Here is a 27,421-nt window from a genome sequence, read left to right on the forward strand (position 1 = left end):
TCTCGGAGCTCCCTGGACTCTGCACTGCACTGAACCGGCTCACTGCTCCTCCTCTCCTGTTCTTGCCTACGCCACCTAGCAACCAGGCTCTCTTACCACACCCCTTGAGAGGAGATGGAGGCTTTTGGCCCCCTCCACTATTCCAGTGAAGGTGAAGGCTTTTCCCCCTCCTGGGATCCCCAGGGGTCCTCTCATAGGTACATGTGTGAGACCTGATCACTATGCGCCTGTGTAGTCACACCTCGGTCAGCCTTCTGGATTACCTGTATTGTACTGTCCCCAGCATGGGTGCAGTACTCAGTGGTGCCTGACCAGGTCAGGGGCGCCACATTCCCCCTTAGTTATCACCAGCACGTCCTCGGGCTGCAAGACAACATTTTAAAATGCATAAAACATTAAAACATGTAAAACATTTTTAAAAGCACCAGGTACCATACATCACCACCCTCCACCCACAAGTCCGTTAACCCACCCAAAACCCTCTCACGTTGGCCGCGCCTTCAGCCACTTCTGGCAGGATGTAGAGGCGGCTTTCATGGGCTGGTGGTCTTCAGGGTATACCTGGCCTGGTGGATCCGCGCCTTCAGCCTCTTCTGGCAGGATGTAGAGGCGGCCTCCACAGTTGGTGCTGACCAGGTACCCTCTTTGTGGTGGAGAGCCAGGCCCCATAAACAGGCATGCTCTCTGGTTGCAGGTAAGCCAAGGCCCTATATACGGACGTGCCCCCTGGTTGCAGACGAGCCAAGCCCCTAAACAGGCTGACTCTGGTGGTGGTGGTGCCCTCTGGTGTAACTATTTACACTGCGAGAGTTTGTGGCTATAGCCAGTTCATAGCCTTAAGGTTCATTTCTCACATGAGTTTATGTGGGCACATTCTTAAACTTGTAAAACGTTGCAAAACAAACTTTTTCCAAACTGGTAACTTGCTTTACTTTACATGAACTTTATGCAGACTCCTCCTCACCAGGGCTTGGGCCTGTAGGGCTGCGGCACCTGTTGTTTCCTTGACCTTTTTCTTCATCTGTGGTAGTCTCGTCAGTAGGTCCTTTGTCTTTTCTTTCTTTATCGCTGTCTTTCCTTTCTTCTTTAGGACATGGTGCTACATCTAGCGCATACCAGCCTCTTTCGCCTTGATGCATGGTAAACTGCACTGTGTCTCCCATTCTCAGGTTTCTTCCAGGATGTCCTCTGGGCAATTGGGCTCTGACGTCTCGTCTATTGACAAAAATGCCCTCTTTCATACCTGGTGCCACTATAAAGCCATATCCGCTCTTCAAGTTAAAGTCTTCCACAACTCCTCTACAAAGGGGTCCTCTGACCTGTGCTTTGGCTCTTCTCAGGAACCGTTTTTCTTCTAGGTCTCGGGCCGTGACTTCTCTCTGCTCTGGGGATGGCGGTGCAGGGAAAGACTGGGTTCTGCTACGGCGCCGTGTCTTGCAGGCTGGATTCTGCGAGGTACAGCTTACAAGCTCCCAGGTGAGGCTTTGGGGCAGATCTTCGTCAGCAGACGGTGCTAGGTCTTCCTCGTCCCAGCGGGAATACGGCAGCATCTCTGGCTCGGGGTATGGATCCACTGCTGGTGGCTCCTGAGTCAGCTCCTCAGCTTCCTGGCCTCCCCTCCCCCTTAGTTCTTCTGAGCACTCCTTTGGTGGCAGTGCTGGGGATGGACTTTCATCAGCAGGCCCAGGCGGGGGACTCTTTGGCGTGGTTGCTGCAGGGGTTGCCGGAATCCTCTTGGGGGTGTGCGGAGGGAGCATGTACTGATCCACCATCTCCGGTGGGAACTTGGCCTCCATATCAGCCTTCAGCTGCCAGTATGCAGGGTCCTCCCCCAGCGTGGGCTTCCTAGCAGGGACCTCCTTGGACTGGGGAGCGGTGTCTGCTCTGGCCTTGCAGGCCGGGGAAAATGGTGATGCAATCTTATCTTGGCGGGCCGCGCCTGACATGGCGGCGGCCTGGATCGGCGTCGCTGTCGCGATGGGATCGGTGCAGGCTGGGCTGGGCGTCGCTGCAGCGATCGGAGCTTGGCGGGCCGCACCTGGCGGGGCTGCGGCCTGGTTCAGCACCTCACTTGCGGTGCGGACGAGCGTTGCTGCTGCGGTGGGGTCTCGGCGGGCCGGGCCTAGCAAGGCGGCGGCCTGGGTCAGCGTCACACCTGCGGCGTGGATGAGGGTCGCGGTGGCAGCCGGTTCTTTGCGGGCCGGACTGGGCGTCGCTGCAGGGACCGGGTCTTGGTGGGCCGAGCAGGGCATCGCTGCGGCGGCCTGAGCTTGGCGGGCTGCACCTGGCGTGGCTGCGGCCTGCTCCAGCGTCGCCGCGCCGGACGCCTCTTCAGGGACCGCGGACGTGGCAGCAGGGGTCGGGGCACTCGCGCTGGCAGGGGCATCACTGGACTCACCCATCGGTGGCAGCATCGGGGTCTGAGTCGTCACCGCCCGGTCTGGCACTCGGCGCGCGGCTCTCCCTTCATAGGCCTGAACCGCCGCGGTCATCCACAGAAACTCCGTCCGTCCCTCTCTGATCAGCCTTCCGACCCTGGCCTCCAGTTGATCGCAGAACTCGGCGAGCTCCCGGCACCACCAGGCAGCGGAGCCCGGCTCTGGGTCTCTGCATTCAGACGCCATTTTCTCTAGCAACAAGCTGCTGGCTTCTTTTCCGTTCCGCCGTCTCTGGACGCTTCCGCTCTCTTCACAAGCGAGGTCAGAACTCTGCAGGGGATCTCTGGGTAGCCACACCTCTTCGTGGGCGGTAACTTCTCCCAGCGCGGGCTGCTGTTGTTTTTCAGCGCGCTTTTCATGGTGGCAATATGGCGGCGCTTCCAATTTTTCAAGCGGACCGCCCAGGCACATGGTCACCTGTCTAGACAGGTCTAGTCCTTATCCTGTTCGTGACGCCAGATGTGAAGCCCCGCATGTGCAGTGTCGGTGCATTACCTTCAGGGACTCCACTCGGCTGGATCTTGTCACAGGTAGGAAATCTTCTATTTGTCGTGACGCCACTCTCAGAATTGCGGTCAGTGGGGACCGCCACTGCAGATTAAGGGATGCCTGGGGCTGATGGTGGGTGCAGTCAGTTGTAATAGCCTCCTGAGAGTGAGGCAAGCCCCAGGGCCCTGTGTGGGTGTGTAGAACCACAAGGCGCAGAATAACTCCACACAAGCAGGATGTCTTTCAGGGGTTTTACTCACAGTTGATGGCAGGGTGAGTAACCCGGGCGTAGCTGGGATGAACCAGGCTGGAACCAGGTATCCTTCAGGCTGACTTCTGATGGTGACTACCGACTCGCCTTCCTTAGCCCTTAGTGGTTTGGGGTAACCCCGACTTTTAGTCCCTATGGGGGTCACCCAGGGAAGTTGCTGAAGCCTCTCTCCCCTTCGTTTGCCGTTTGCTTGTTGCCTGGGCCAGATCACTCCAGCTGCTTGCCTCCTGTGAACTATGGGCCCTAACTGTGGCTACGTGGCTGCGGCTTTTGGGTGTTGTGGTGTGGGCTTTGAGGGCCCCACACCGGCAGGTTTAGCAAGGAAAGGTAGATCTATCCCCGCTCCGGGATCTGCCGCCCGTTTGGGCCTGGTACTCCCTAGCAGTCTCCTTACTTCCCACTCCGTGCTCTCTCTTTAGCTGAGATGGATTTCGGGTAGCACTCCTAGGTGACCGTTCTCCCCCGTCGGTAGCCACTGCGCGGGCGCTGTCAGACTGCAACAGCCCCAGGGGTAGGGGTCAGCTCCTCTCGGAGCTCCCTGGACTCTGCACTGCACTGAACCGGCTCACTGCTCCTCCTCTCCTGTTCTTGCCTACGCCACCTAGCAACCAGGCTCTCTTACCACACCCCTTGAGAGGAGATGGAGGCTTTTGGCCCCCTCCACTATTCCAGTGAAGGTGAAGGCTTTTCCCCCTCCTGGGATCCCCAGGGGTCCTCTCATAGGTACATGTGTGAGACCTGATCACTATGCGCCTGTGTAGTCACACCTCGGTCAGCCTTCTGGATTACCTGTATTGTACTGTCCCCAGCATGGGTGCAGTACTCAGTGGTGCCTGACCAGGTCAGGGGCGCCACAGCTTCAATTTCAACTTTGTGGGTGACAGACTTGTTTTAAAGCACATCAAGGGACAATGTGCCTAGCTCCAAAGGTATGTCGCTGAGCCTATCGCCACCTATTCATCTAGGCTGACAGTTCTCTTACTATGTGTCAATCTAGCTGAATAGGCAATGAGACACCGCCTGTGACATACCTTTGTGATTAAACAGCTCATCCCCGGCCATGCTTTCAACTGGCCAATAGAGGGATTATTGCTTAAACCTCAAGTTATCAGCTGTTATCACTATATAGAAGCTGCAGGCCTTTTAATACATAGTTGTATTGTGTCCTACACAGGAGAAGCTGAGTCTAATAAAGATAAGTTGACTTAAATAGTTGATATCCAAAAGAAATATTGTTTTAACCAATGTTGGGTTTAATAGAAATATAATAGAGAAATATACATGTATATTGATTTCAGAGGCAAGGACCTTTCTCCAGCAGCCACTTTAGTCCATATTTGTAGGTCCAGATCCCTATGAACCTCCTCCTACCTGCTGGCATCCTCAGGGCGTCTTCTGATAAGTTGTGGTGTGATGCACTCATGACATTGCACAGTAGTCTGATTTTTTTTCAGAAGACCTCATAAAAAATGAATGGAGCATTGCTCCAGATGCCCAGCCACTGCTCCATTCAGACCGGTCCCTGTACAACCCCATTCTCCAGATCAGTAGATGTCCTAGCCGTCGGACCCACACCAATTAGCATGTTACCACATAACCTACAGTCAGGTGAAAACTGCTAAAGAGTGGAATAACCATTCAACTAACTGGGTGCTTGATGCCATTGTAGCATTAATAGCCAGGCAACTTATGTGCCCAGCAGAAGTGCTAATGGTATATATAGATGTGGATAAAATTGTACGTACCCTTCTGTGAAAGTCAGAAAAATCCACAATGGTCATTGTAAGAATTTGAAATGACAAAAGTAATTTTCAATTTAAATGTATTGAATGTCAGCTAATAAAAGTAAGAGCACAGCGAAAAAGAATGTCCAGCACTACTGACTACAGAGAGTAATACCAACAGCATAAAATCACCACCTGGAATGAAGAGCTGGTGTGCCGCCCCTGCAGCGGTCGAATCGCTCTTATCCGGGGGTTGCTGCTGTGGCTCGATGGTCTCCGGACCCGGGGGCTCACAGCCACTTCAAATGAAAAGGGGGTATTTCCAGGGAATAAGAGTTTGTGACACCACCCGTGGTTCGCAATAAGGGAAGTACCGCCGCTTTCGATAGGCGTACCCGGGGGAGATGGAGTGTGGCAGCCAGATGACGTTCCCTCCGCGGGTAGGGGAGGCCCCGGGACTCTAGATGATGGAGGTGGAGGGGAGCGTGGTGCAGATTGGAAGCAGGGGAGGACAGCATACTCACTCAGGCAGTGTTGGTAGTGCTGCGACTGCAAAGCAGACTCTGACACAAAGTTAAACCAAGTCTATGGGTGCCGCTGCCCTCTTGGGGGAGCTCGTCCGGGTGTCTGTCTCCTTTGGTACTCCCGGATGGTCCGGAGCGTGCCTCCGTGCACAAATTTTGGAATGTTGTGGTGGCCCGTTGGCTTAAAGCTGTCCAGGTCTCGCTCCCTACGTGTTGGTAGTGAAGCTGTGCTCTCAGGGGCTCACGCTTGGGATTTTTGCAGGCTGCATGGATTAGAAAGCCCTATCCCCCTAGTTGCGCTAGTGCCCCCAATCTCTGAGCTTCCTGGGGACAGTACGTGAAGACACTATCCTCCACAGGCTAATTGCCGAGTTGCCTGAAGCTACTCCCCGACCTAGGGTCCTGTACCCCACCGTGATTTTGGTCCCGGACTGGTTATTAGGCTTGAGATGCTCCTCCAAGACCGGGTCTAGCACCCAGCCTCAATACCTGCGACCCAACCAACTACATACAGGGGGCCACTACACTCTCAGCCCCTCACTCCTTGAGGGCTAACACTCTTCTACCCACTTCCCTTCCACCAGCCTACCTGACCCCTAGGTGGGAGGTCCTATTCCAGTTAGGCAGCCCACTGGTGTGTCTGACAGGGTGTGGTGTGAGGTGTGGTTGGGATTTGGATGCGGATGGAGGCAGTACCATATGTTGTGAACCCAGAACCAAGAGGGGTTGAATCCTGCACCACAGAATAAAAAGGGTGCAGTACCCTGTGACACCTTGACTAGTTCAGGGGCGTCACACTGGGACATGAAAAAAGTAGGGGGTGCCAGTCACAAGACCCATAAAGGTACAATCCACTAAATCCTAGAAGGAAGAGAGGCAATCACCCAAAAAAAATGGCAATGTCCTTTATTTCATGTAGACGTACAAGGGTAGGGAGAGGATGCGGGAAGTGAGGATGACGGCTGCCGTTTCACGCTTAGAATAGAGCTTCTGTGGTGAATCCGTAGAAGCACTATTCTAAGCTCATTGGCCTCGCTTCCCGCATCCTTTCCCTACCCTCGTAGGTCTACATGAAATAAAGGACATTGCAATTTTTTTGGGCGAGTGCCTCTCTTCCTTCTAGGATTTGGTGGATAATAAAAATAAGACATTGCTTTAGGGCGGCTTTGCACGTTGCAACATCGCACGTGCGATGTCTGTGGGGTCAAATCGAAAGTGACGCACATCCGGCGTCACTTTCGACATCATAGTGTGTAAATCCTAGATGATACGATTAACGAGCGCAAAAGCGTTGTTATCGTATCATCGGTGTAGGCTCCGACTTTTTCAAAATTACGCTGCCGCGACAGGTACGATGTTGTTCCTTGTTCCTGCGGCAGCACACATCGCTGTGTGTGAAGCCGCAGGAGCGAGGAACATCTCCTTACCTGCCGCCGGCGGCTAAATGGAAGGAAGAAGGTGGGCGGAATGTTTACATCCTGCTCATCTCCGCCCCTCCGCTTTGATTAGTCGCCTGCCGTGTGACGTCGCTCTGACGTTGTACGACCCGCCCCCTTAGGAAGGAGGCGGGACGCCGGCCAGAGCGACGTCGCATGACAGGTGAGTTGCATGTGAAGCTGGCGTAGCGATAATGTTCGCTACGCCAGGAATCACAGGATATCGCTGCTGCGACGGGGGTGGGGACTATCGCGTGTGACATCGTAGCATCGGCTTGCGATGTCGCAACGTGCAAAGCCCGCCTTAGAAGGGTACCAACAATTTTGTCCACATCTGTGTCGCGGGCGGGGAGGACGCCGCCGCTGCGCTCGCTCGCTAACGTTCGGGTCCGGCGCTGCTGCGGCTGCTGCTGCTCGGTGGCTCGAGTGGTGGGCCGGATCCGGGGACTCGAGCGGCGCTCCTCGCCCGTGAGTGAAAGGGGTGGTTGGTTTGGGGGTTTTAGTCCGTGACGCCACCCACGGGTTGTGGTGAAGATGGGCACCACCGCTGCTGGTGACGGGGATCCCGGGAGCGATGGTGGGGAGCAGCTGGGATGTTGTTTTCCCCCTCCGTGGGTAGGGGTCGGTGGTCCCGGGGCCCGGTGGTGTGACGGTGAGGCAGGGTTGGTGAGGTGCAGGGTTGCAGGGACAGCGCGGCGCGGTGCTGGATGGCACGGGTGTACTCACTCAGTAAGAGATGCACAAAGTCCTCGGTAAACCAAACGGCTGGATGGACGGGTCCCGCAGCCGGCTGCAGTGTCTCTCCCCGGACAGGTGATGGCGCCTGTCTTTCCCTGCACCTTTGTGTACTTGTTTGACTACGGTGGATCCCCAACGGTAGTCCACTCCCGGGGGAATGGATGCCGGAGGAGCCCGTTTGCCCGCAGGCGCTGGCCCTTGGGTCTCTAGCCTTAGGCGGTAGCTGTATACCCTCACAGTGTGGGCAGTTGCCTTCTATCGGGTCTTTGGCTGTTAGGAAACCCCTGGGGTTCCGGTCACACTCGGATTTGACTATTGTCGGCGGCTCCAAGCCTGGTCGGGGTCCGATGGTCCTGCCTGTGTGTTCTGGCTTCACTTCGCTCCCCGGTCGGTAGCGGCGGGCCAACACCCAACCCCGGTCCTACGGTTCTGCATTGCTTCACCACTCCTGCAGACGGCCACCATCGTCTGCCAACCTTGCTGTCAGTGCTTGGGCCACAAACCCAGACTCCCAAGTGTCTACTCCTCACACTTGAAACTCCAAACTCGTTCTGTCACTTTTCCCGCCTCCAGGCCTGTGAACTCCTCGGTGGGTGGGGCCAACCGCTTGGCTCCGCCCCACCTGGTGTGGACATCAGACCCTGGAGGGAGGCAACAAGGATTTTATGTTTGGCTGATGTTACTGTCTAGTGGGGGTGGGGGTGTTTGAGTGTTACCTGTGACGACCTGGCTAGTCCAGGGCGCCACATTCCCCCTTGGTGAAATGCAGACCGTCCGCGGGCTGCCCGTCCATCACCGGTTTTATTTATTTTTTTTTTTCAAAACTGTAAAAACATAAATAACATGTAAACATTTCAAACATAAGCATTTTTGTTAGGTCACTTAAACGTTGCACATATAAAAACACTTTTAATAATGACGGACGGATGGATGTCTTCCGCTCTCCCACCCAAGCAACCCAGCCCTGATGCTGCCCCTAAGAAGTGGGCAGCACCCCTTGACCCCAGTCCAGGTTCAGGCTGCCCGAGCGGGAACGGGTAGGGTTACTCGCCCCCGGCTGTCACTTCAGGGGACCCCACGTCCAGGGGGACCCCTGACCCCCGGAGGATGGCCACCGGTCCTGGTGGTGGCCGGGCCCCAGCCTGCTCTGCTGCGGGCCCTTCCTCCAATCTGCCTCTCCAGAGGCGGTAACGGTTTCCATCCCACAAAACTATTTACAAGCCCACCAGTTCGTGGGTGGTCTGCCAGTTCTCGGCCATGTTCATGAGCAGTTCCTCATGTGTGTGGGGAAAACACACAGAGTCCCTTTGGAGATAACTTGCCGGCAACGGCCGGAATAATCACTGTAGCTAATCAGATGATCTTCTCGGTTGATTTTTGTCATTCATTCTGTTGAGGGTCCCAACAGGGGACAACTTTATGCAACGGCGGACCGCTGCCACTACTTGAGGTCGTACTCGTCTAGGGCCTCTTCCAGCTCAACATCCGGACGGCTTGGTGGAGGAGGAGGAGGCTGGGGCCGCATCTGCTCACCGCAGCTCTTCCTTTGCTTAACGTCCAGGGTGAACCAGCCCCTCTCCCCGCAGTGGCGGGTGTAAGTTACCAGGTCGCCCGGCAATAGATCGCGACCTGGGTGGCCCGTGGGAAGGTGTGAGTTGACATCGCGGCGGGCCACAAACACTTCGGCCTCCAGGCCCGGCTCGTATATGAAACCGAACCCCCTCCGCGTGTCAAACTGCCGGACTTGGCCTTCATACACCGGGCCCCGCACCCGAAAGGTGGCATGACGGAGTGCATATTTTTCTTTAATCACTCGCGCCATTACTTCGGCCCTCTGCTGCTCTCTGGCGGCAATCTCCCGACCCAACTGGTTTGGTTCCCTGTCCCAATAAGGGGTGTTGGCAGACCCCTGCGCCCGGGTCGGGCCCCGCTGGACCGCACCCACACCGGGGCCACTACCGGTACTCTCTCGTGGGGGTCCTGTGGTGATGTGGCCTGGACTGCTGCTTTGCAGTGGCGGCCCGGCGCAGCCTCAGCCGAGGCGGGGGATTCAGGGACAGTTGGCCTCACCGGTTGGGCCTTCGGGCCGGCAGCGGCCGGTTCTTCCACGGCCGGGCGGACTGTGGAGCCGGGACGGTCTCAGGTGCGGCCACTTCCGGGGTCGACGGCTTCTCGTCGCGGACGGCTACTTCCCGCGGGGCCTTCCATGGCAGTGGGAGGGCACAGGCCGTTCCCGAACAATGCCCCCAGGCCGGTCCTTTAGGGCGGACGGGTTGGATTCCGCTACCGGTGTTGGGGGTAGCGGACCGAGCGGAGGGGCAACAGCAACCGGTACGGATGGCGGGGGAGGCAGGAGGGTGAGCAGGTGCAGGCCGGGCCCCTCAGCCGCAGTGGCCGGTCCTTCTCGGACACAGGGGCGTGGGTCGCTCACCCGCTCCTCCAACTCTGCCTCCACCTCGCGCCTCCGCACGGCCGCCGCCACTTCCTCCATCTCTTGTTGATAAAATGAAGACAAAAAGTTTTTTTCTTTGCAAAAAAGTGATTATTTATTTGATGGCGACAAAAGATGGTGGACGTTTCGGCCCAACGGCCTTTATCATGTATAGTCGCTCCACAAGAGGGCTGTTTTAGAAGAGAAGAAAATAATGGAGCAGGATGGAAGGAGTACCACCAAGAATAGTTTATGATACAAGATTTTCCAGAGGATGAAGTCTAGAAGCAGGTTAGATTTCCTTTGGCTGGAAGGAATTCGTGTACATGTATTCCAATGAAAGAGATTTCCAGCTTTTATCTTTATATATTCATGTGAATCACATAGAAGTTTAGGTGGTTGTAAGAGGACATGTAGATAAACACCATCTGATAGAGACTCCTGCAGACTTCTCTCATATGGAGGAGGAGGTTTTAGACATTGGTGGGGTGGATATTTTCCTTCTGCACGCCACCTTCCCAGGATATGGCCGTCAGACTTACGCTCCCCGGTCGGTACTGGCAGGCCAACGCCCGACCCCGGTCCTACGGTTCCACGTTGCTTCACCACTCCTGCAGACGGCCACCACCGTCTGCCAACCTTGTTGTCAGTGCCTGGGCCACAAACCCAGACACCCAAGTGTCTACTCCTCACACTTCAAACTCCAAACTCGTTCTGTCACTTTTCCCGCCTCCAGGCCTGTGAACTCCTCGGTGTGTGGGGCCAACTGCTTGGCTCCGCCCCACCTGGTGTGGACATCAGACCCTGGAGGGAGGCAACAAGGATTTTATGTTTGGCTAATGTTACTGTCTAGTGGGGGTGGGGGTGTTTGAGTGTTACCTGTGACGACCTGGCTAGTCCAGGGCGCCACATTTGTATATACGTCACTAACGTTTTTATATAAGTATAATATGAGAAACACATCTCACTCTCACCAACAAGCACAAGTACAATTATTTTTACTTATGATTCATTACAGTGGTTTGACCACGCTCTGGTAACCAAAGATATGATTTCAGGTGAAATACTCTATAATATGGCATCCAGTATTTTTTTTTTTCTATGATGCTCCATAATAAAAAAAAAAAAAAAGCTCCATGTGCCTTGTTATAAAATCAGAGTACATGGAAGCACAGCATTAGCAATAGTGTGTTCTAGACATGTACTCTGAATCTTGTATACGGTTATGTGCTTCAGCACTAAAACTGCTGTGTTCAATGGCCTCCCTGCACTGGAACAATACTATAATGGTATACTTTTAAAGTGCTATAGATTTTCATTCCCTCAGAACAGAAAAATGTATAACTATACTAGTAGGTTAGCCACGATCAGATTTAGTCTGTGCTCACACGTGCGTAGATTTTCTCTTCTGAGACAATTGGATCAATTATGTAAGTTGGATAAAATTCTGGATTAGTTGGATAAAACTCTAATCAGAGTGTCATCCTAGTGCGATCGGACTCCCACGGAGGGAGAATCGGGGAGCAGGTGATGAGAAAATAGAGAACACAATATCCCAATTTTCTCCATTCTGTGACTTCGTGGACATTGGACAGCACTTGGATGTCATCCGAACGCAGTTCAAGGTTTTGCAGGCACCCATAGACTTGAATGAGTGCACGCTGTCCGGTGTACGCTGCCATTCGCATCATGCTGTAATTTTTTTCCTCATGAGAAAAATTATGCTGACTGGCACTGCTCCGTAGACTAATATTGATCCAAGTGTTATCCAATGACACAATTGGAAAGTGCTTGCCCAAGTTATACCCTCGCGTGAGCGAAGCCTTAAGCGTGCTTTACACGAGACAATAAATTGTGCGATAGCACAATCGATCGTACCCGCCCCCATCGTTTTTGCGTCACGGGCAATTAGTTGCCCATGGCGCACAAACTCGTTGAACCCCCGTCACACATACTTACCTTCCGGACGACCTCGCTGTGGGCGACGAACGTCCACTTCCTGGAGTGGGTGGGACGTTCGGCGTCACAGCGACGTCACACGGCAGGCGGCCAATAGAAGCGGAGGGGCGGAGATGAGCGGGATGTAAACATCCCGCCCACCTTCTTACTTCCATTAAGCCGTCAGGTGCCGCGGGAGGCAGGTAAAGCTGCTGTTCATCGTTCCCGTGGTGTCACACGACGTGTGATGCCACGTCAACGATGAACAACCTCCGCCATTTTAATTAAACAATTTTATGAAACCTAGCGATGAGTACACGACTCACGATTTGTGAGCGTTACTGCGTCGCTAGGAGGTGTCACACGAGACGACGTCGTGCCGGATGTGCGTCACGAAAATTGTGACCCCGACGACATATCGCACAATCTATCGCCTCGTGTAAAGCCCACTTTACTGTCTCTCGGTGCCCTCTTTTCATCTAAGCACTGGGGCTTTAATTGCAGTAAATTAAACCAAGTCACCAAATTCAAAAAAATGTAATGCAGGTACTTTATAAATTTGGCCGATGCACGTGCCCTGTTTGCAGCACCAGATTTATTCCACAAAGCTGTGACAGTTACCTACTTGTACAAGATAGAAGCTGCGCTAATAGTGATGGCTGCTGTACAAGGTGACTTTGTAAAATGTTATTATTAGTGGAGGCGGCAGCACAAGTCTAAGCTTAGAGTTTCTCGCTTTTTAAATATATGAATATTGCACAATGTTATAGCAGCTAAGGTAATTAGCACCCACACTTACAGTATACAGTCAGGTATGGAACCACAATGGTCCTTTATGTATATAAGCGTTCCTACATGATTATACACGCACATGGCACATTATCTGCTAACACCTGCACACAAATAATCTATATTCTTAGTAAAGTCACAAAAATGGGAATCTGAATGCCACATTCACATGTTGAATATTTGGTGTTTTTTTTTCCTTCTGAATTTGTAAGGCCACATGTGTACCGTCCCGCGGGCTCGGCTGCGACCGCCGAGCCGCTCGGATCCGTGCTCGCACTGCGGGTGGTGGCTCGAGCCTCTCACGGACCCGGGTTTCAAGTCGCTCTGTAAGGGAGTTGGCGCTACACGCGGGGATGTGGGGTGTTTGGATTTGAGGAGATAGTTTGTGATGCCACCCACGGGTTGTGGTGATCGTGGACACCACCGCTGCGGTGAAGGTGTGGGGGCCCCCGGGAGCGATGTAGTAGCGCAGCTAGGTGTCGACTCCTCCGTGGGTAGGGGATGTTGGTCCCGGGGTTCGGTGGTCCGAGGCCCGGGTGCAGGGTGTAAGGTTGCGGTGCAGCGCGGTGCTTGATGGCACTGGTGTACTAACTCTGACACAAGACACTGGAGGCACTGGTAAACCAAACGGAGTGATGAACGGGGCCCGCAGCTGGCTGCAGCTTTTCCCAGGTTAGGTTGGTAATGTCCGCCTTTCTCCTGCACCTTTGTATGTGAATCTTGACTCCCGTACCTAAGCAACGGTAGTCCTCTCCCCGGCGTGTATCTGTCGTAGGAGCCCGTTTGCCCGCAGACGCTGGCCTTTTGATCTCTGGCCCTTGGCGGTGGCACTTATCCGGAATGGTTGGGCTGTTGCCTTCAATCGAGACTTAGGTGGGAATGAACCCCTGAGGTCCAGACCGCAATCAATTAATTTGACTATGGTGGTGGCTTCTAGCCTAGTTCGGGGTCTGAGTACCCTGCCTGGTGCTCCGGTATCCAGTTGGCTCCCTGGTTCGGTTCCGGCAGGCCACTACCCTGTCCCGGTCCCTTACGGTTCCACCGGTCGTCTTCCCGGTCTCCTGCAGGCGTCCACTACCGTCTGCCTCCCTGCCAATAGTGACTGGGCTCCAACTCAGCCACCGGAGTAGTCTTTGGCAGGCCTGAGCACAGGTCTGCTTCTGGACACAACCTCCCTCCTTCACGGTCAAAACCACTCTCTCAACTCACTTGAACTTGACTACTAGGTTCCCGCCTCCAGGCCTGTGAACTTCTCGGTGGGTGGAGCCAACCGCCTGGCTCCACCCCCCTGGTGTGGACATCAAACCTGGAGGGTGGTGAGTGACAAGGCTTTTAGTTTGACTGCTGTTACCTAACTGGGAAGGGGGGTGTGTATTGTTGGTGGGTCTACCTGGGACGACCTGGATAGTCCAGGGCGTCACACATGCACACGGTCAGTATTTGGTGAGTTTTTTACCTCAGTATTTGTAACACCACATGCACACGCTGAGTAGTTGGTGAGGTTTTTTTACCTCAGTATTTGTAATGCTACGTTCACATGTAAAGTATTTGGTGAGTATTTTACTTCAGTATTTGTAAGCCAAAACCAGGAGTGGTTAAGAACTACAGAAGTGGTGCGCGTGTCTCTGTTAGTTATACTTTTCTTCTGATTGTTCCACTCCTGGTTTTAGCTCACAAATACTGAGGTAAAATACTCAAGTACTCAATGTGTGCACGTGGCATTACAAATATGGAGGTAAAAAAACCTCACCAAATACTCAATGTGTGGATGTGGCATTACAAAAACTGAGGGAAAAATTCACCAAATACTCAACGTGTGCACGTGGCCTGAAGGGGTTGTCTTTGAGTTTAACCCCTTCATGACCTTGGATGTACCAGAACGTCCAAGGTTGTCTCTGTCCTTTTAATGCGTGGCGAACCCGCATCTTTCCCTGTACGTTTCAGCTGATCTCCGATCCACACGCGCCTGTTGATCAGTTAAATACCGCTGTTAATCTCCGACAGTGGGACTTAAAGAGCGCTGGTGGTGAGCGTGTCATTGCAGCAGCCATCAACGGCCCCTTGACATGATCACGGGGTGCTGATGGTTTGTCATGACAGATGGGGGTGACTTGATTACCCCTGTCACTGTCATGACAGACTTCCTGTTCCCTCGGCGTTCACAGGAAGTCAGTATTTTTGTTGTTCAGATCGATGCTGGAATATCACTCTGATCAGCATAAGCGATTAGAATGTATGAGCTTCAAATCCCCTAAGGGGACTATAAAAAACAAGAAAAAGTGTAAAAAACCCCCCAAAAAAACGAGTTAAAATCCCCCCTTTTGAACCGTTGAAAATAAAACAATACTAATAATAAGAAAATACACATATATGGTATTGATGCGTTCAGAAACGCCCGATATATCAAAATATAAACTAAATTAATCCGATTGGTAAAGGGCATAACAAGAAAATTAATCAAAGGGCCAGAAAGTGCAATAGGAAGCAATCAAAACATCATATTTACCTCAAAATTATATAATTAAAAACTTCAGCTCATGATGCAAAAAAATAAGCCATCACTGAGCCGTAGATCCTGAAAACCGAGAACGCCATGGGTGTCGTAAAATGGTGACAAAAGCGCACATTTTTTTTTTTTTACAAGTTTCTGAAATCTTTTCAAATCACTTAAATAAAAATAAAACTATACATGTTTGGTATCTATGAACTCGTACTGATCTGGGGAATCATAACGACAGGACAGTTTTATTAGATAGTGAACACGGTAAATTAAAAAAAAAACCACAATCGTGAAATTGCACTTTTTTTGCAATTTAGCCGCACTTGGAATTTTTTTTTCCTGTTTTCCAGTATAATGGTATGTGCCCACGATCAGTGTTTGCAGCGTTTTGGATGTAGTGTGTTTTCGCTCTGCCAAAACGCAGCATTGTACAGTACAAGAATAGTGGATGGGATTTCTAGAAATCCCGTGCCCACTGTGCTTGTTTTTTTCAGCAGCAACCACTGACCTGCGGTGCAGCTTTACAGACCGCAGCATATCAATTGTTTGCTGCGGATTCGCATGCATCCTCCATATGGAGAACACAGCGAGGAGCCCGCAGCGCACTGAACTCTGATCGTGGGCACAGTCAGCTGCGGTCTCCTGCGGAGGAGACTCACAGGCCCTTAGGTCAGGACCCGCTGCGTCCAGGACGCTGCGAGTCCTGATCGTGGCACATACCCTAATATGTGGAAACTCAGAAACAACGGAGTCATATTCCAGATTTTTTAATATAAAATATAATTTTTATTGAACATTCATAAAATCACAAAATGTGCAGACAACAGTATATTAGAGGGGAAGATAAAGTGCAGGAAAAAGGGAAAGCAAATACCCCGGAAAATAAATATAATCTGGGAGCACGGATCCAGTATATATATTGCACATGCCCAAAAAGGTGGTTAATAGACTCAATGTAAATAAATATGTTTGAAAAAAATATATATATTGCGCTATGCTACGGATGTTGGGGGAGGCCTTGTATAGATGTCTAGCACATGCAGAGTATATAATTTTATATAGGCTCTCACTCCCACAAAACGGGCATAAGCACAATAGAGGATCATGTATTAAATCAACCACTAGGGACAGTTTACATGCAGTAACACAAGGATCAATCATGCTCACCCATAGTGACTATTCTGGCTGGTAGATGCTGTCCAGGGGCACCAACGCATGTTTCGAGTTGGGCTTCCTCAGGGGCCATCAATATGTGGCAGAATGAATGGTGTAATTTAAAAATACAACTCGTCCTGCAAAATAGGACCTCATATGGCTATATTGACGGAAAAATAAAAAAGATGGCTTTTGGAAGAAGAGCAAGAACAAATGATAAAAGAAACACAGAAAATCACTGGGTGTTAAAGATGGAGGCAGCAGCAAAGCTTTAAAAAATAATTAACAAAAATGCACACATTACTTACTAATCAGATTTCCCGCTGCTCTGCACCAATACGTTCCAGGGATGATGGCTGACCTCAGCGATCACCAGCCATGCTTGCACATTCTATGGGACAATGAAAGCTGCCCATATTTCCTTTTAAAACCTTACCCAATGGTGAACAGTTGACTAATATCTTTCAGAACAGTATTCAGATACTGTATTGTGTTTTCAGCTGGTGGATATAATAATCGGACAATTGTTATTGCTTGCCACAATCCATAATACACCGTTTTTCAAAACTTTTTTTTTTTTTACCTAATCCTTTAATCTGCTAATTTACTCACTATAAACTGCACATCATTATCACATATCTTCAATATAACACATATTTGTCATATGCTGTAATGAAAAAACTGAAGTGAAAGAGCACTTGGAGCATGTTCTCCGTTTCCATTTATAATGACGTACTGTGACTACTAATGACGGACGTCTCTGACTAATGTCTGAGGATTAAAATAGTGAAATGTGGCACAGCATGTCAAATGTTGCGCAGCATGTTTTCCTCTCATTTACAGCCTTATTGACACTGACATTTGCCAATATTTTGTACTGGAAAAAAAATATATTTTGTTTTTATTTAACAAATATGGTGAAACATGTTTTGCTTCAGAAAGCCAGAACTAGGCAGATATTTCTGTAGTATGTAGTATTGCATGGCAGCTATTCAGAGGATTCCCCCAAAAAAATGAGGTTCGAAGTCAGGACCCATCTTTCTAACGACCATATGACCTTAAAGGGGTTGTCTCTATGATGCAACTTCTTTAATAAAGCCCCTTATTGTTACGATGGAAAAGTAGAGCATATGTGCACCTGGTCAGTCATGCAAGATGTTAAAAAGTCTCAAACCACAGACGTTTTTGTGGAATTGTCAAATTATCACCTAATTTTGGGCTGTGGTCAATTGCTGGTGTATCAAGGTGTGCTCCACACAACTAACCTGGTCCCATAAGCTTGAAAAGTAATGCAATGGGTTCAACCTAGGACTTCTCTTTATATGTACGATCTCCTTCACACCTTCACTCAAGTGTAGGTAGAAAAAAAGATGTCCAGTTCTTCATTATTCCACGTCCACGATCTAGTTTCCTGCCTCACGTATTTCTTATTTTCTGACACATCGGTCGCAAATAACCCATTACTATTGGATTGTACTATTCAAGTTGGAATTGTGTAGTAGAGGAAACGGCCTTGTCAAAAGCTGTAATGATGAAACTCTGAACCAGGTATCTGACCTCACCACCATTTTTGTATGTACAGTACATTGTAACAAGTTTTTATCCCGTGAGGGTATTAAAAGCTTTTTTTTGCGGTAAACTAATCTCTGCGTAACTTCACCACCGGGATGATGTGTGCTTTTATATCTTATATTGCTATAAGTGAGAGTAGAGGTGCGTGAAACTTACATGATGGATCCAACATGGATTAATGGAGAAGTGGACAGCCGATTAATACCTAAGTCTAGGTGTGAATGGGATCATCAAGTCCCATCAATTTACAAATAGAGGACTTTGAGGATAAGTCCTAAATTGTGAACACTGCATTCTTTTCAATTGACTTTTATGTTTAACCAACTTAGATGTAATTTCCAGTGGGACTTTTAATCAAACGTTTTATCATGGTTGCAAATATCAACTGCTCACCATTGATTGTAGTTTTAATGCTTCCATATCTTGACTCTTAAGTCTATAATACTTTATCTTAATTGAAGAGGGACTTGAGGCTCTTTCTTCAGGTTGCTAGATCATATCATTCTTCAGCGAGCTATAGAATATTCTCCAATAACTAATAGGCAATGTTTTACTTTATAAACAATGGAGAAAGGATTATGTTTTATAGAACATTTCATTTATTTCACAGTGATATCCATACTTGCAAAGAGACATGTCATCTTCAGATGAAGAAACCCTCAGTGAGAGGTCATATCGTAGTGAGAGGTCATGTCGGAGCGAGAGATCTGGAAGTTTGTCCCCTTGTCCTCCAGGTGATACTCTTCCTTGGAATTTGCCACGTCATGAACAGAAGAAAAGGCAAAGCAAGGACTCAGTTTTGGATCCTGCGGAGAGAGCTGTGGTTAGAGTAGCAGGTGAGTACATAATCGTACATAGTGCTGGAGTACCATCTGCTTGTCTCATAGCTTGCCCTTTCTACATGGAACCAGACTCCAGATCTGTTCCTTATAGATGGGACAATTGGACACTAATGTCATGCATGATGCCATAGTCTACAATGATTGTCTACATTTTGAGATTTCATGACAGAGCTCCCCACACACCTTAGATGGCTGTCAGGTAAATATTCATCTGGCAGTTATCTCATCCATCTCTCCCATACACAGGAGCACACACTTGGCTGACTGTTCCTGTGTTCTCTATGAAAGAGCTGCTACCTGACATCTCTGGTGGTGGCTTATCTCAATCTCTTATTTCTGAAACTGGACATGTCAGTGCCTTAAGGCCCCATCACACACAACGAGATCAGTTTCTGTGATGCAGCAACGATTTCGCCAGCGATCTCGTTATGTGTGACACCTACCAGCGATCAGGCCCCTGTTGTGAGATCACTAGTCGTTGCCGAGTGGTCAAGACCATTTTATTCAAAGGCGATGTCCTGCTGGGCAGGACGCATTGCTGTGTTTGACACCTAGCAACGACCTCCTAACACGGTCCCAACGCCTGCCGAGATCGTTATACAGGTCGCTGATTGTTACTGCGTCGTTGATAAGGTCTGACTGTGTGACATCTCACCAGCGACCTCCCAGCGACTTACCAGCGATCCTTATCAGGTTGCATCGTTTTCGGGATTGCTGGTAAGTCGTTAAATGTGACGGGGGCTTTACCTTCCCCAACAATCACCTGTCCGCTGCCCCCGTACAGATTACACCTTTGTCCGAAGACGTCAGTATTTGTTGGTTTGGACAACGTTAGTCTAATGTGTATACGGGGGAATTTACAGTGGGCCTCCTGCCTACCCAGACCTTACCCTGAAAAACACAGCATGTTGGCCAAGATTGTTATCAGCCATTTACGCCCAGTGAATGCCGGAAGGATGGACCCATCTTGCTTTAGTGATTCTGATTTATATGTACATTATCATGGTGAAACTGCATATGTGAAAACAATTCAGTATTGGCAGGTGGATCCATAAAGGGGCATACAAGGGGCCTCTCTAAGAAAACACCTTATAACACTGATCTATTGAAGTTTTAATTTGACCTTTAGGTCTTTTATTTTGTTATCATAGGAACAATTGCTACAGTACAGTCACGTTACTGCTTTGGGTGAAGCACAAATCCTCCCATTTAATGGATAGGGTGTTTACAATTGTCCTTGTCAGAGAACTTGGCAGTGAAAAAGTTATTGCAATTTTTTTTTTGTTTCCTTGCCAAAAGATCACATCACACTATAAAGAACAAAAGGATTACGCAAAGTATTGGCTGGTGATGATGTGCAGAATGTCCTGTTTATGGCTATGTCATTCATAACTTACCTGTGGTGGCATGTATGCATATACACAGACATATCCTTTAATACCTGACATGAGGCAGTGTTGTAGAGTTGTAATAAACCATCTTTCATACATAAAATATATTCTTCACATTCCTGTACCCTTGTGTAATGGAGCACCCCACCCTGTTATGGAAGGTACGTTTCTATGGACTAGGACTGAGGAACAGGGTAATCTAAATAGTATGTATGGTAAGAGGTGCCGGCAACTGTTTTATAGAAGCGGTAGGATATTTAAGTAGATGCAGGCTGATTTTGCATGATCTGTTTCCATGGCAACACAAAAGCCTGAGCAGCCATTCTTCTAGTTGCCATGGTAACCGAGCTTCCCTCTCCTGTTTCTGAGGAGGGGGAGGAGATCCTCGGCCTTCCCTTCTAGCCTTTGTTCTTAGTTGGCCAATTCGAGATTCTCTCCTCAACTGATTTACACAGATCCCTGCGCAAAACGTGATTAAGCAAAGTTGCCCTCCATTGAAGCACTTAAGGAGGGAGTATTATACAACATTGCACCGCTTAACTATTTTTCTCTTCATACTCTGCTTTTTGCATTAAGGGCATGGCCTCTATATTAATATAACTGTCCTTACCCGTCTAGGATGTCTCTCATGAGCCTTAGAAAGGCGTGAATAAAAGGGAATCTGTCAACAGGTTTTTTACCAGCTAATCTGAGAGGAACATGATGTAGGGTCAGAGACCCTTATTCCAACAATGTGCCACTGGACTGCTTCCTGTAATTTTCATAAAAAATAAATATCTAATAATATACAGTTAGGTCCAGAAATATTTGGACAGTGACACAAGTTTTGTTATTTTAGCTGTTTACAAAAACATGTTCAGAAATACAATTATATATATAATATGGGCTGAAAGTGCACACTCCCAGCTGCAATATGAGAGTTTACACATCCAAATCAGAGAAAGGGTTTAGGAATCATAGCTCTGTAATGCATAGCCTCCTCTTTTTCAAGGGACCAAAAGTAATTGGACAAGGGACTCTAAGGGCTGCAATTAACTCTGAAGGCGTCTCCCTCGTTAACCTGTAATCAATGAAGTAGTTAAAAGGTCTGGGGTTGATTACAGGTGTGTGGTTTTGCATTTGGAAGCTGTTGCTGTGACCAGACAACATGCGGTCTAAGGAACTCTCAATTGAGGTGAAGCAGAACATCCTGAGGCTGAAAAAAAAGAAAAAAATCCATCAGAGAGATAGCAGACATGCTTGGAGTAGCAAAATCAACAGTCGGGTACATTCTGAGAAAAAAGGAATTGACTGGTGAGCTTGGGAACTCAAAAAGGCCTGGGCGTCCACGGATGACAACAGTGGTGGATGATCGCCGCATACTTTCTTTGGTGAAGAAGAACCCGTTCACAACATCAACTGAAGTCCAGAACACTCTCAGTGAAGTAGGTGTATCTGTCTCTAAGTCAACAGTAAAGAGAAGACTCCATGAAAGTAAATACAAAGGGTTCACATCTAGATGCAAACCATTCATCAATTCCAAAAATAGACAGGCCAGAGTTAAATTTGCTGAAAAACACCTCATGAAGCCAGCTCAGTTCTGGAAAAGTATTCTATGGACAGATGAGACAAAGATCAACCTGTACCAGAATGATGGGAAGAAAAAAGTTTGGAGAAGAAAGGGAATGGCACATGATCCAAGGCACACCACATCCTTTGTAAAACATGGTGGAGGCAACGTGATGGCATGGGCATGCATGGCTTTCAATGGCACTGGGTCACTTGTGTTTATTGATGACATAACAGCAGACAAGAGTAGCCGGATGAATTCTGAAGTGTACCGGGATATACTTTCAGCCCAGATTCAGCCAAATGCCGCAAAGTTGATCGGACGGCGCTTCATAGTACAGATGGACAATGACCCCAAGCATACAGCCAAAGCTACCCAGGAGTTCATGAGTGCAAAAAGTGGAACATTCTGCAATGGCCAAGTCAATCACCAGATCTTAACCCAATTGAGCATGCATTTCACTTGCTCAAATCCAGACTTAAGACGGAAAGACCCCCCAAACAAGCAAGACCTGAAGGCTGCGGCTGTAAAGGCCTGGAAAAGCATTAAGAAGGAGGAAACCCAGCGTTTGGTGATGTCCATGGGTTCCAGACTTAAGGCAGTGATTGCCTCCAAAGGATTTGCAACAAAATATTGAAAATAAAAATATTTTGTTTGGGTTTGGTTTATTTGTCCAATTACTTTTGACCTCCTAAAATGTGGAGTGTTTGTAAAGAAATGTGTACAATTCCTACAATTTCTATCAGATATTTTTGTTCAAACCTTCAAATTAAACGTTACAATCTGCACTTGAATTCTGTTGTAGAGGTTACATTTCAAATCCAATGTGGTGGCATGCAGAGCCCAACTCGCGAAAATTGTGTCACTGTCCAAATATTTCTGGACCTAACTGTATTTATTCACTTATATAGCGCCATTAACTCCACAGCGCTATACATACATTGGCGACACTGTCCTCATTGGGGCTCACAATCTAAATTCCCTAACAGTATGTCTTTTAAGTGTGGGAGGAAACCGGAGAACCCGGAGGCAACCCACGCAAACCCCTTGCAGATGCTGTCCTTGGTGGGATTAGAACCTAGGCCCCCAGTGCTAACCACTGAGCCACCGTGGCGATATATATATATGATTGGCAACATTGTTAAGCTGTCAATCAGTGGTGTGGGTGGAGTTATACATAGCTCAGTAATCAAAGGGCTGGTAGTTTTGCAGCAGATAAAACAGTCATTTTATAAAAGCTGCAGCAAGCTTAGTAAATGATACATCACTGGAATCAGGGTCTCTGCTACATCATGCGGCTATTAAATGGGATAAATAATACTGTGTCGCCCAGGGAATGGGGTACTCGGTTCCGGGCAGTGTATAACTGGGGAATGTCCCTTTGGTGGTGGCTGTTACCCTGTCCCGTGCCCTGGGTGTTTTTTAATGGGGCGTATTTACAGGGGAGATTAAAGTCATTTGTGTGACGGCACCTGCGGGTTGCGGTTAATATTGTGGAACCGCCGCTGCTTAAGTGGTTACTCCCAGTGCTGGTGGTAATGGCAGCTGTGGTGGTAAGCCCTCTGCAGGTAGGGCTGAGCCTGTGAGATGTATGATTAAGTAATAAGAGAGACCACACCGTAGATTGTAAACAACAGTCTCTTCTCACTCGTGGGTCCTTGGACAGCTGGTTCAGGTCTCTGTACTTCCAGTGCCAGTTGAGGACTCGGTTGCTCTGTCCCCGGCACTCTCAGTGTTGTTGGGTTCCCGTAGCGTGGAGCGTTTGGGCCCCGACTGTCCCTTTGTGGTGCAGTCTCCTTCTCCATACAGTGGGCAGTGTGGACCCTGTAGAGCAGGTCTATGTCCGAACCCTGATCCTTGCTTTACTGCTGGTGCCCCCGGATCTGTGGGTCAGTGAGGTCCGTGAAGGTCCCCTCACTGTGCAAGTATTTGCCAGGCCGTCTGAAACTGTTGCCTGACCTAGGGCTCTGTGCCCCATGCGTGCTCTGGTCTTAGCGGTACTCGGGTGTACCTGCCCTGGCGACCACTCTCCTATGCCCCCGGGTCACCATTACACGACCCAGCTCTCAGGCACGTCCGTGCACTTCACTGTGCACCACTGTTCTCTGACTCTAGACTGACTACTGTTCCCTCCCACCAGGCTGTCTAGTTCTTTGGTCAGGCTCTGCCCTTTAGGTGGCCCTTCCCCTTGTTTGACTAGTCATTGCCCCCTGGTGTGGAGTGGTAACTAGGAATTTTGTGTGTGTGGATGATTCTGGCACTGGTGTTCCAGGTCTCAGGGGGTAGGTCCTGCATCCCCGTGAGGATGCAGTTCCCTGTAGTTCCCTGAGTGGTTCAGGGGCGCTACAAAACCTGGTGATAAATTTTCATCGATGTGATTTTGTTTTCCTTGTAAGAGCAATGAGAACATGGCACAAAAAGTTTGGAACACTACTCCAGCGTATTTTTCTTTTTCAGATCTGGAGTGGTGCTTCTCATCTGAATCCTCTGCCCCCAGTATTATTTTTACCCTCCGACATCTTCATCTATTATCAGCAATGCTCTGGTCCATCTCAAACCAGTTTGTGACCTAACAACTGCTTCAGTGATTCATGGAACACTCCGGAGGACATAACTAAATGCAACTCTATGAGAGCCTCATTCTGGCTTTGTTCTGGCTCTCATAGAGCTTGTGATGTAATTTCTCACTACCAGATAGTCAGAAGTTGCGTTCCCAAGATTGCGCTGCATGACCAGAGTGATGCCAAAACAAGGTGCAAACAACAGAAGGTGAGTACAAGAGGCTGATGATAAGTCTTTGGCTTTACCCAGAAAGAAACGACATCGGATGATGAAACTTTACATTTATTCCACATACTCTCCACTGATGTCAACACACTTCTTACATCAGTATTCCAAGTTCTGTAAGCCTAGCAAAAAGAAGGATTTCGGTTGTGCCTAAAATCAGGCATCCAAAGAAGCCATGGCATCAGAAAAGGTGGGAAATTTGGTACCCTTAAGGTGTTTCTTCATTTTTGGAAACAGATGATAGTTGGAGTGAGCTAGATCTGGTGAATACAGTGGGTGGTCAACCAGCTGGAAGCCCAGCTCTGCTAGTTTTGCCGTGGTCACTTGTACAGTGTAAGCGTAGGCATTGTCTTGCAGGAACAAGATTCCTTTGGACAGCTTGCCGTGCCTTTTGGCCTTCAGAGCTGCCTTCAATTGGTCATAAACTTCAATGTAATACCTTGCATTGATGGTGGAACCCTTTTGAAGGTAGTCAACTAGCAGCACACCCTCCTTATCCCACAACACAGGCGCCATCACCTTAGTGGCTGATTTTTGCACCCTGAACGTCTTTGGACGAGGAGAACCACTGTGCCTCCACTCTTGACTGCTCCTTGTTTTCAGGGTCATACAAATAAATGCAAGTCTCATCCATAGTGACCAGTCAATCCAGGAAGTTCTTATCTGTCTGGAAACGCCGACAAATGGACTGGGAAGTTTTCACTCGCATGCTTCTCTAATCAGTTGTCAAACATTTGGGGACCCACTTTGCAGATAGCTTCCTCATGTCCAAATGTTCATGGATAATGACACAAACATGTTCACAGGAAATCCCCATGATGTCTGCTATTGCTTTAGCTGAAATTCATCGATTCTCCAGTATGAGGTTGTGCACAGCATCGACGATCTCCGGAACAAGAACCACTCTCTGTCGTCCAGGACGTTCCTCATCATTGGTGCTGACGTGGCCCATTTTACATTTGGTAACCCGGTTCTTAACTGTGGAATATGAAGGGCATTGATCCCCCAATATCTGCGACATATCACCATGAATATCCTTCGTAGACTTTCCTTGCAGAAACAAGAATTTTATCACTTCTCTGCTCTCAGTTGCTGTGAATATCCAATTAGACTCCACCATTTGTTTTTCTCGCATGCGTAGAAAACTGTTGCCATAAGCAACAAACACAAAATTTTGAAAACATATATTAAACGCATAAGGCTCTCATGTGATGTAACATTCGTTACCATTAAAACAAAAAAGATCACAAAGCCAAAGACTTATCAGCAGCCCCTCTTATAATACTAGGAGAAGGGACCTTAAATTAAAAGTATCACTCCAGTGTTGAACAAAAAAAATATGCTTGAGTGCTGCTTTAAATGAATATAAAGCATGTTTTGTTTAACATATATTATGCACTAAATTTGCTTGGATGGCGTGTTAACCTTGGGAATTGTTAAGCTGGTGAGATTTTGTCCCATCATTTGAGAATAGTTGTCAGTGACCTCATAAGAGCTATTTTGACTTTGTATATCCACTTTAGTTTGGATTTTATGCAGCCTTGCTATGTTATCTCACATAGGTCTGACATATGCAGGATTCTTTTTTTTTCTGTAGCAATGTATCTTTTCCCATTTCATTATGTGTTTGCAACCTATCCCTGACGGCCTGCTTTCATCAGGATTATACATTATTATTACCATGTTCTCCTTAATATGTTAGAAACATCTGTATGTCACCTATCATTTATTTTTGGAGTACAAAGTAGACAGATTTATTATATAAATGTATGACATGCTGACAAAGTGGGCAATTGTTGGTGTATACTATAAGGCAAAAATTCTCAAACCATGGCCCACGGGACCCTGGGGTGTGCCTCGCAGTTGTCTGCTCAAGCAAGTGTCATTCTCAACTGTTCATCAGGGGAAATGATTACTTATAGGGATGATCGAATATCACAAATATTCGGCAATATTCGGCTTCGCGAATATCTGACGAATAGGTCGCCGCTATGTGAATATTCGATGCGCAAAAGTAAGTCTATGAGAAGCCCGAATAGTTGCTATTCGGCAACTATTTTGGTTTCCCATAGACTTACATTGCGCATCGAATATTCGCAAATAGTCGAATCTAGTGGCGACCTATCCTTCGAATATGGGCGTTGCCGAATATTTGAGGTATTCAATCATCCCTAATTACTTATTATAGTGACTCAGCAAAATAGTAATTGATAAGGGGAACTCAATGCAAAATTACTTTTAAAGGGGGCATTATTGCTTTGTTAGCAACACTCAACCCATTATTACTTTAAAAGAGCACTTGAGGCTTTCCTACTTTATAAGGGGGTTATTGGTACATAAGTACTTTATAAGGGGGACAGGAGTGGACACAGGCTAAAGGAGGTTCCTGTGCAAGAACACTATATGGGCTCTTAGAGTCCATCAGCTCATCAAAAAGCACAATTCCATCTGCTTTGAAGGTGGACGTGGGCCCCCCAGGGACGGACATATCATGGTGTAACTAGGGCAGCCGCTCAAGAGCTCAAGAGGTTAGTGAGCCCATTTCAAACTCCAAAGCAGGTGGAATTGTGCATTTTCATGAGCGCATGGGCTGCAGGCGGCCTATATATTGCACAGGGGCCCTTTTCGGCCCGTATTCACCAGTGAGGCCTCCTTACATTCTTAGCCCATGTGCAGCTGCACAGGTTGCACCGATGATGATATATACACCCCTGATGTGGGAACTTGTTAGATGAGTACTTTATAAGGTGAAAGAAATACTTTAAAGGTAATCTGTCAGGTCCCTTTCACCCTCCAACCCAGCAGCATTCACATGTGTATACCAAAATTCCCTGCCTAGCCAGTCCT

At 48.6% G+C, this 27,421-nt stretch overlaps 1 protein-coding gene across 8 annotated transcripts in view; it reads left to right on the forward strand.

The window, feature by feature from the left end:
• Window positions 1–27,421, forward strand: part of MACF1 (microtubule actin crosslinking factor 1) — a 519,073-nt gene that overhangs the window by 22,389 nt on the left and 469,263 nt on the right. For all 8 annotated transcript variants that reach the window (XM_075336189.1, XM_075336201.1, XM_075336203.1 and 5 more), the window contains exon 2: window positions 18,616–18,841. In XM_075336189.1, the coding sequence (XP_075192304.1) occupies window positions 18,640–18,841 (202 nt within the window). In that variant the 5' untranslated portion in view covers window positions 18,616–18,639. The remainder of the gene's footprint in view (window positions 1–18,615; window positions 18,842–27,421) is intronic.

The sequence above is a fragment of the Anomaloglossus baeobatrachus genome, chromosome 2 (genome assembly GCF_048569485.1).
Source record: "Anomaloglossus baeobatrachus isolate aAnoBae1 chromosome 2, aAnoBae1.hap1, whole genome shotgun sequence".
Taxonomy (NCBI): domain Eukaryota; kingdom Metazoa; phylum Chordata; class Amphibia; order Anura; family Aromobatidae; genus Anomaloglossus; species Anomaloglossus baeobatrachus.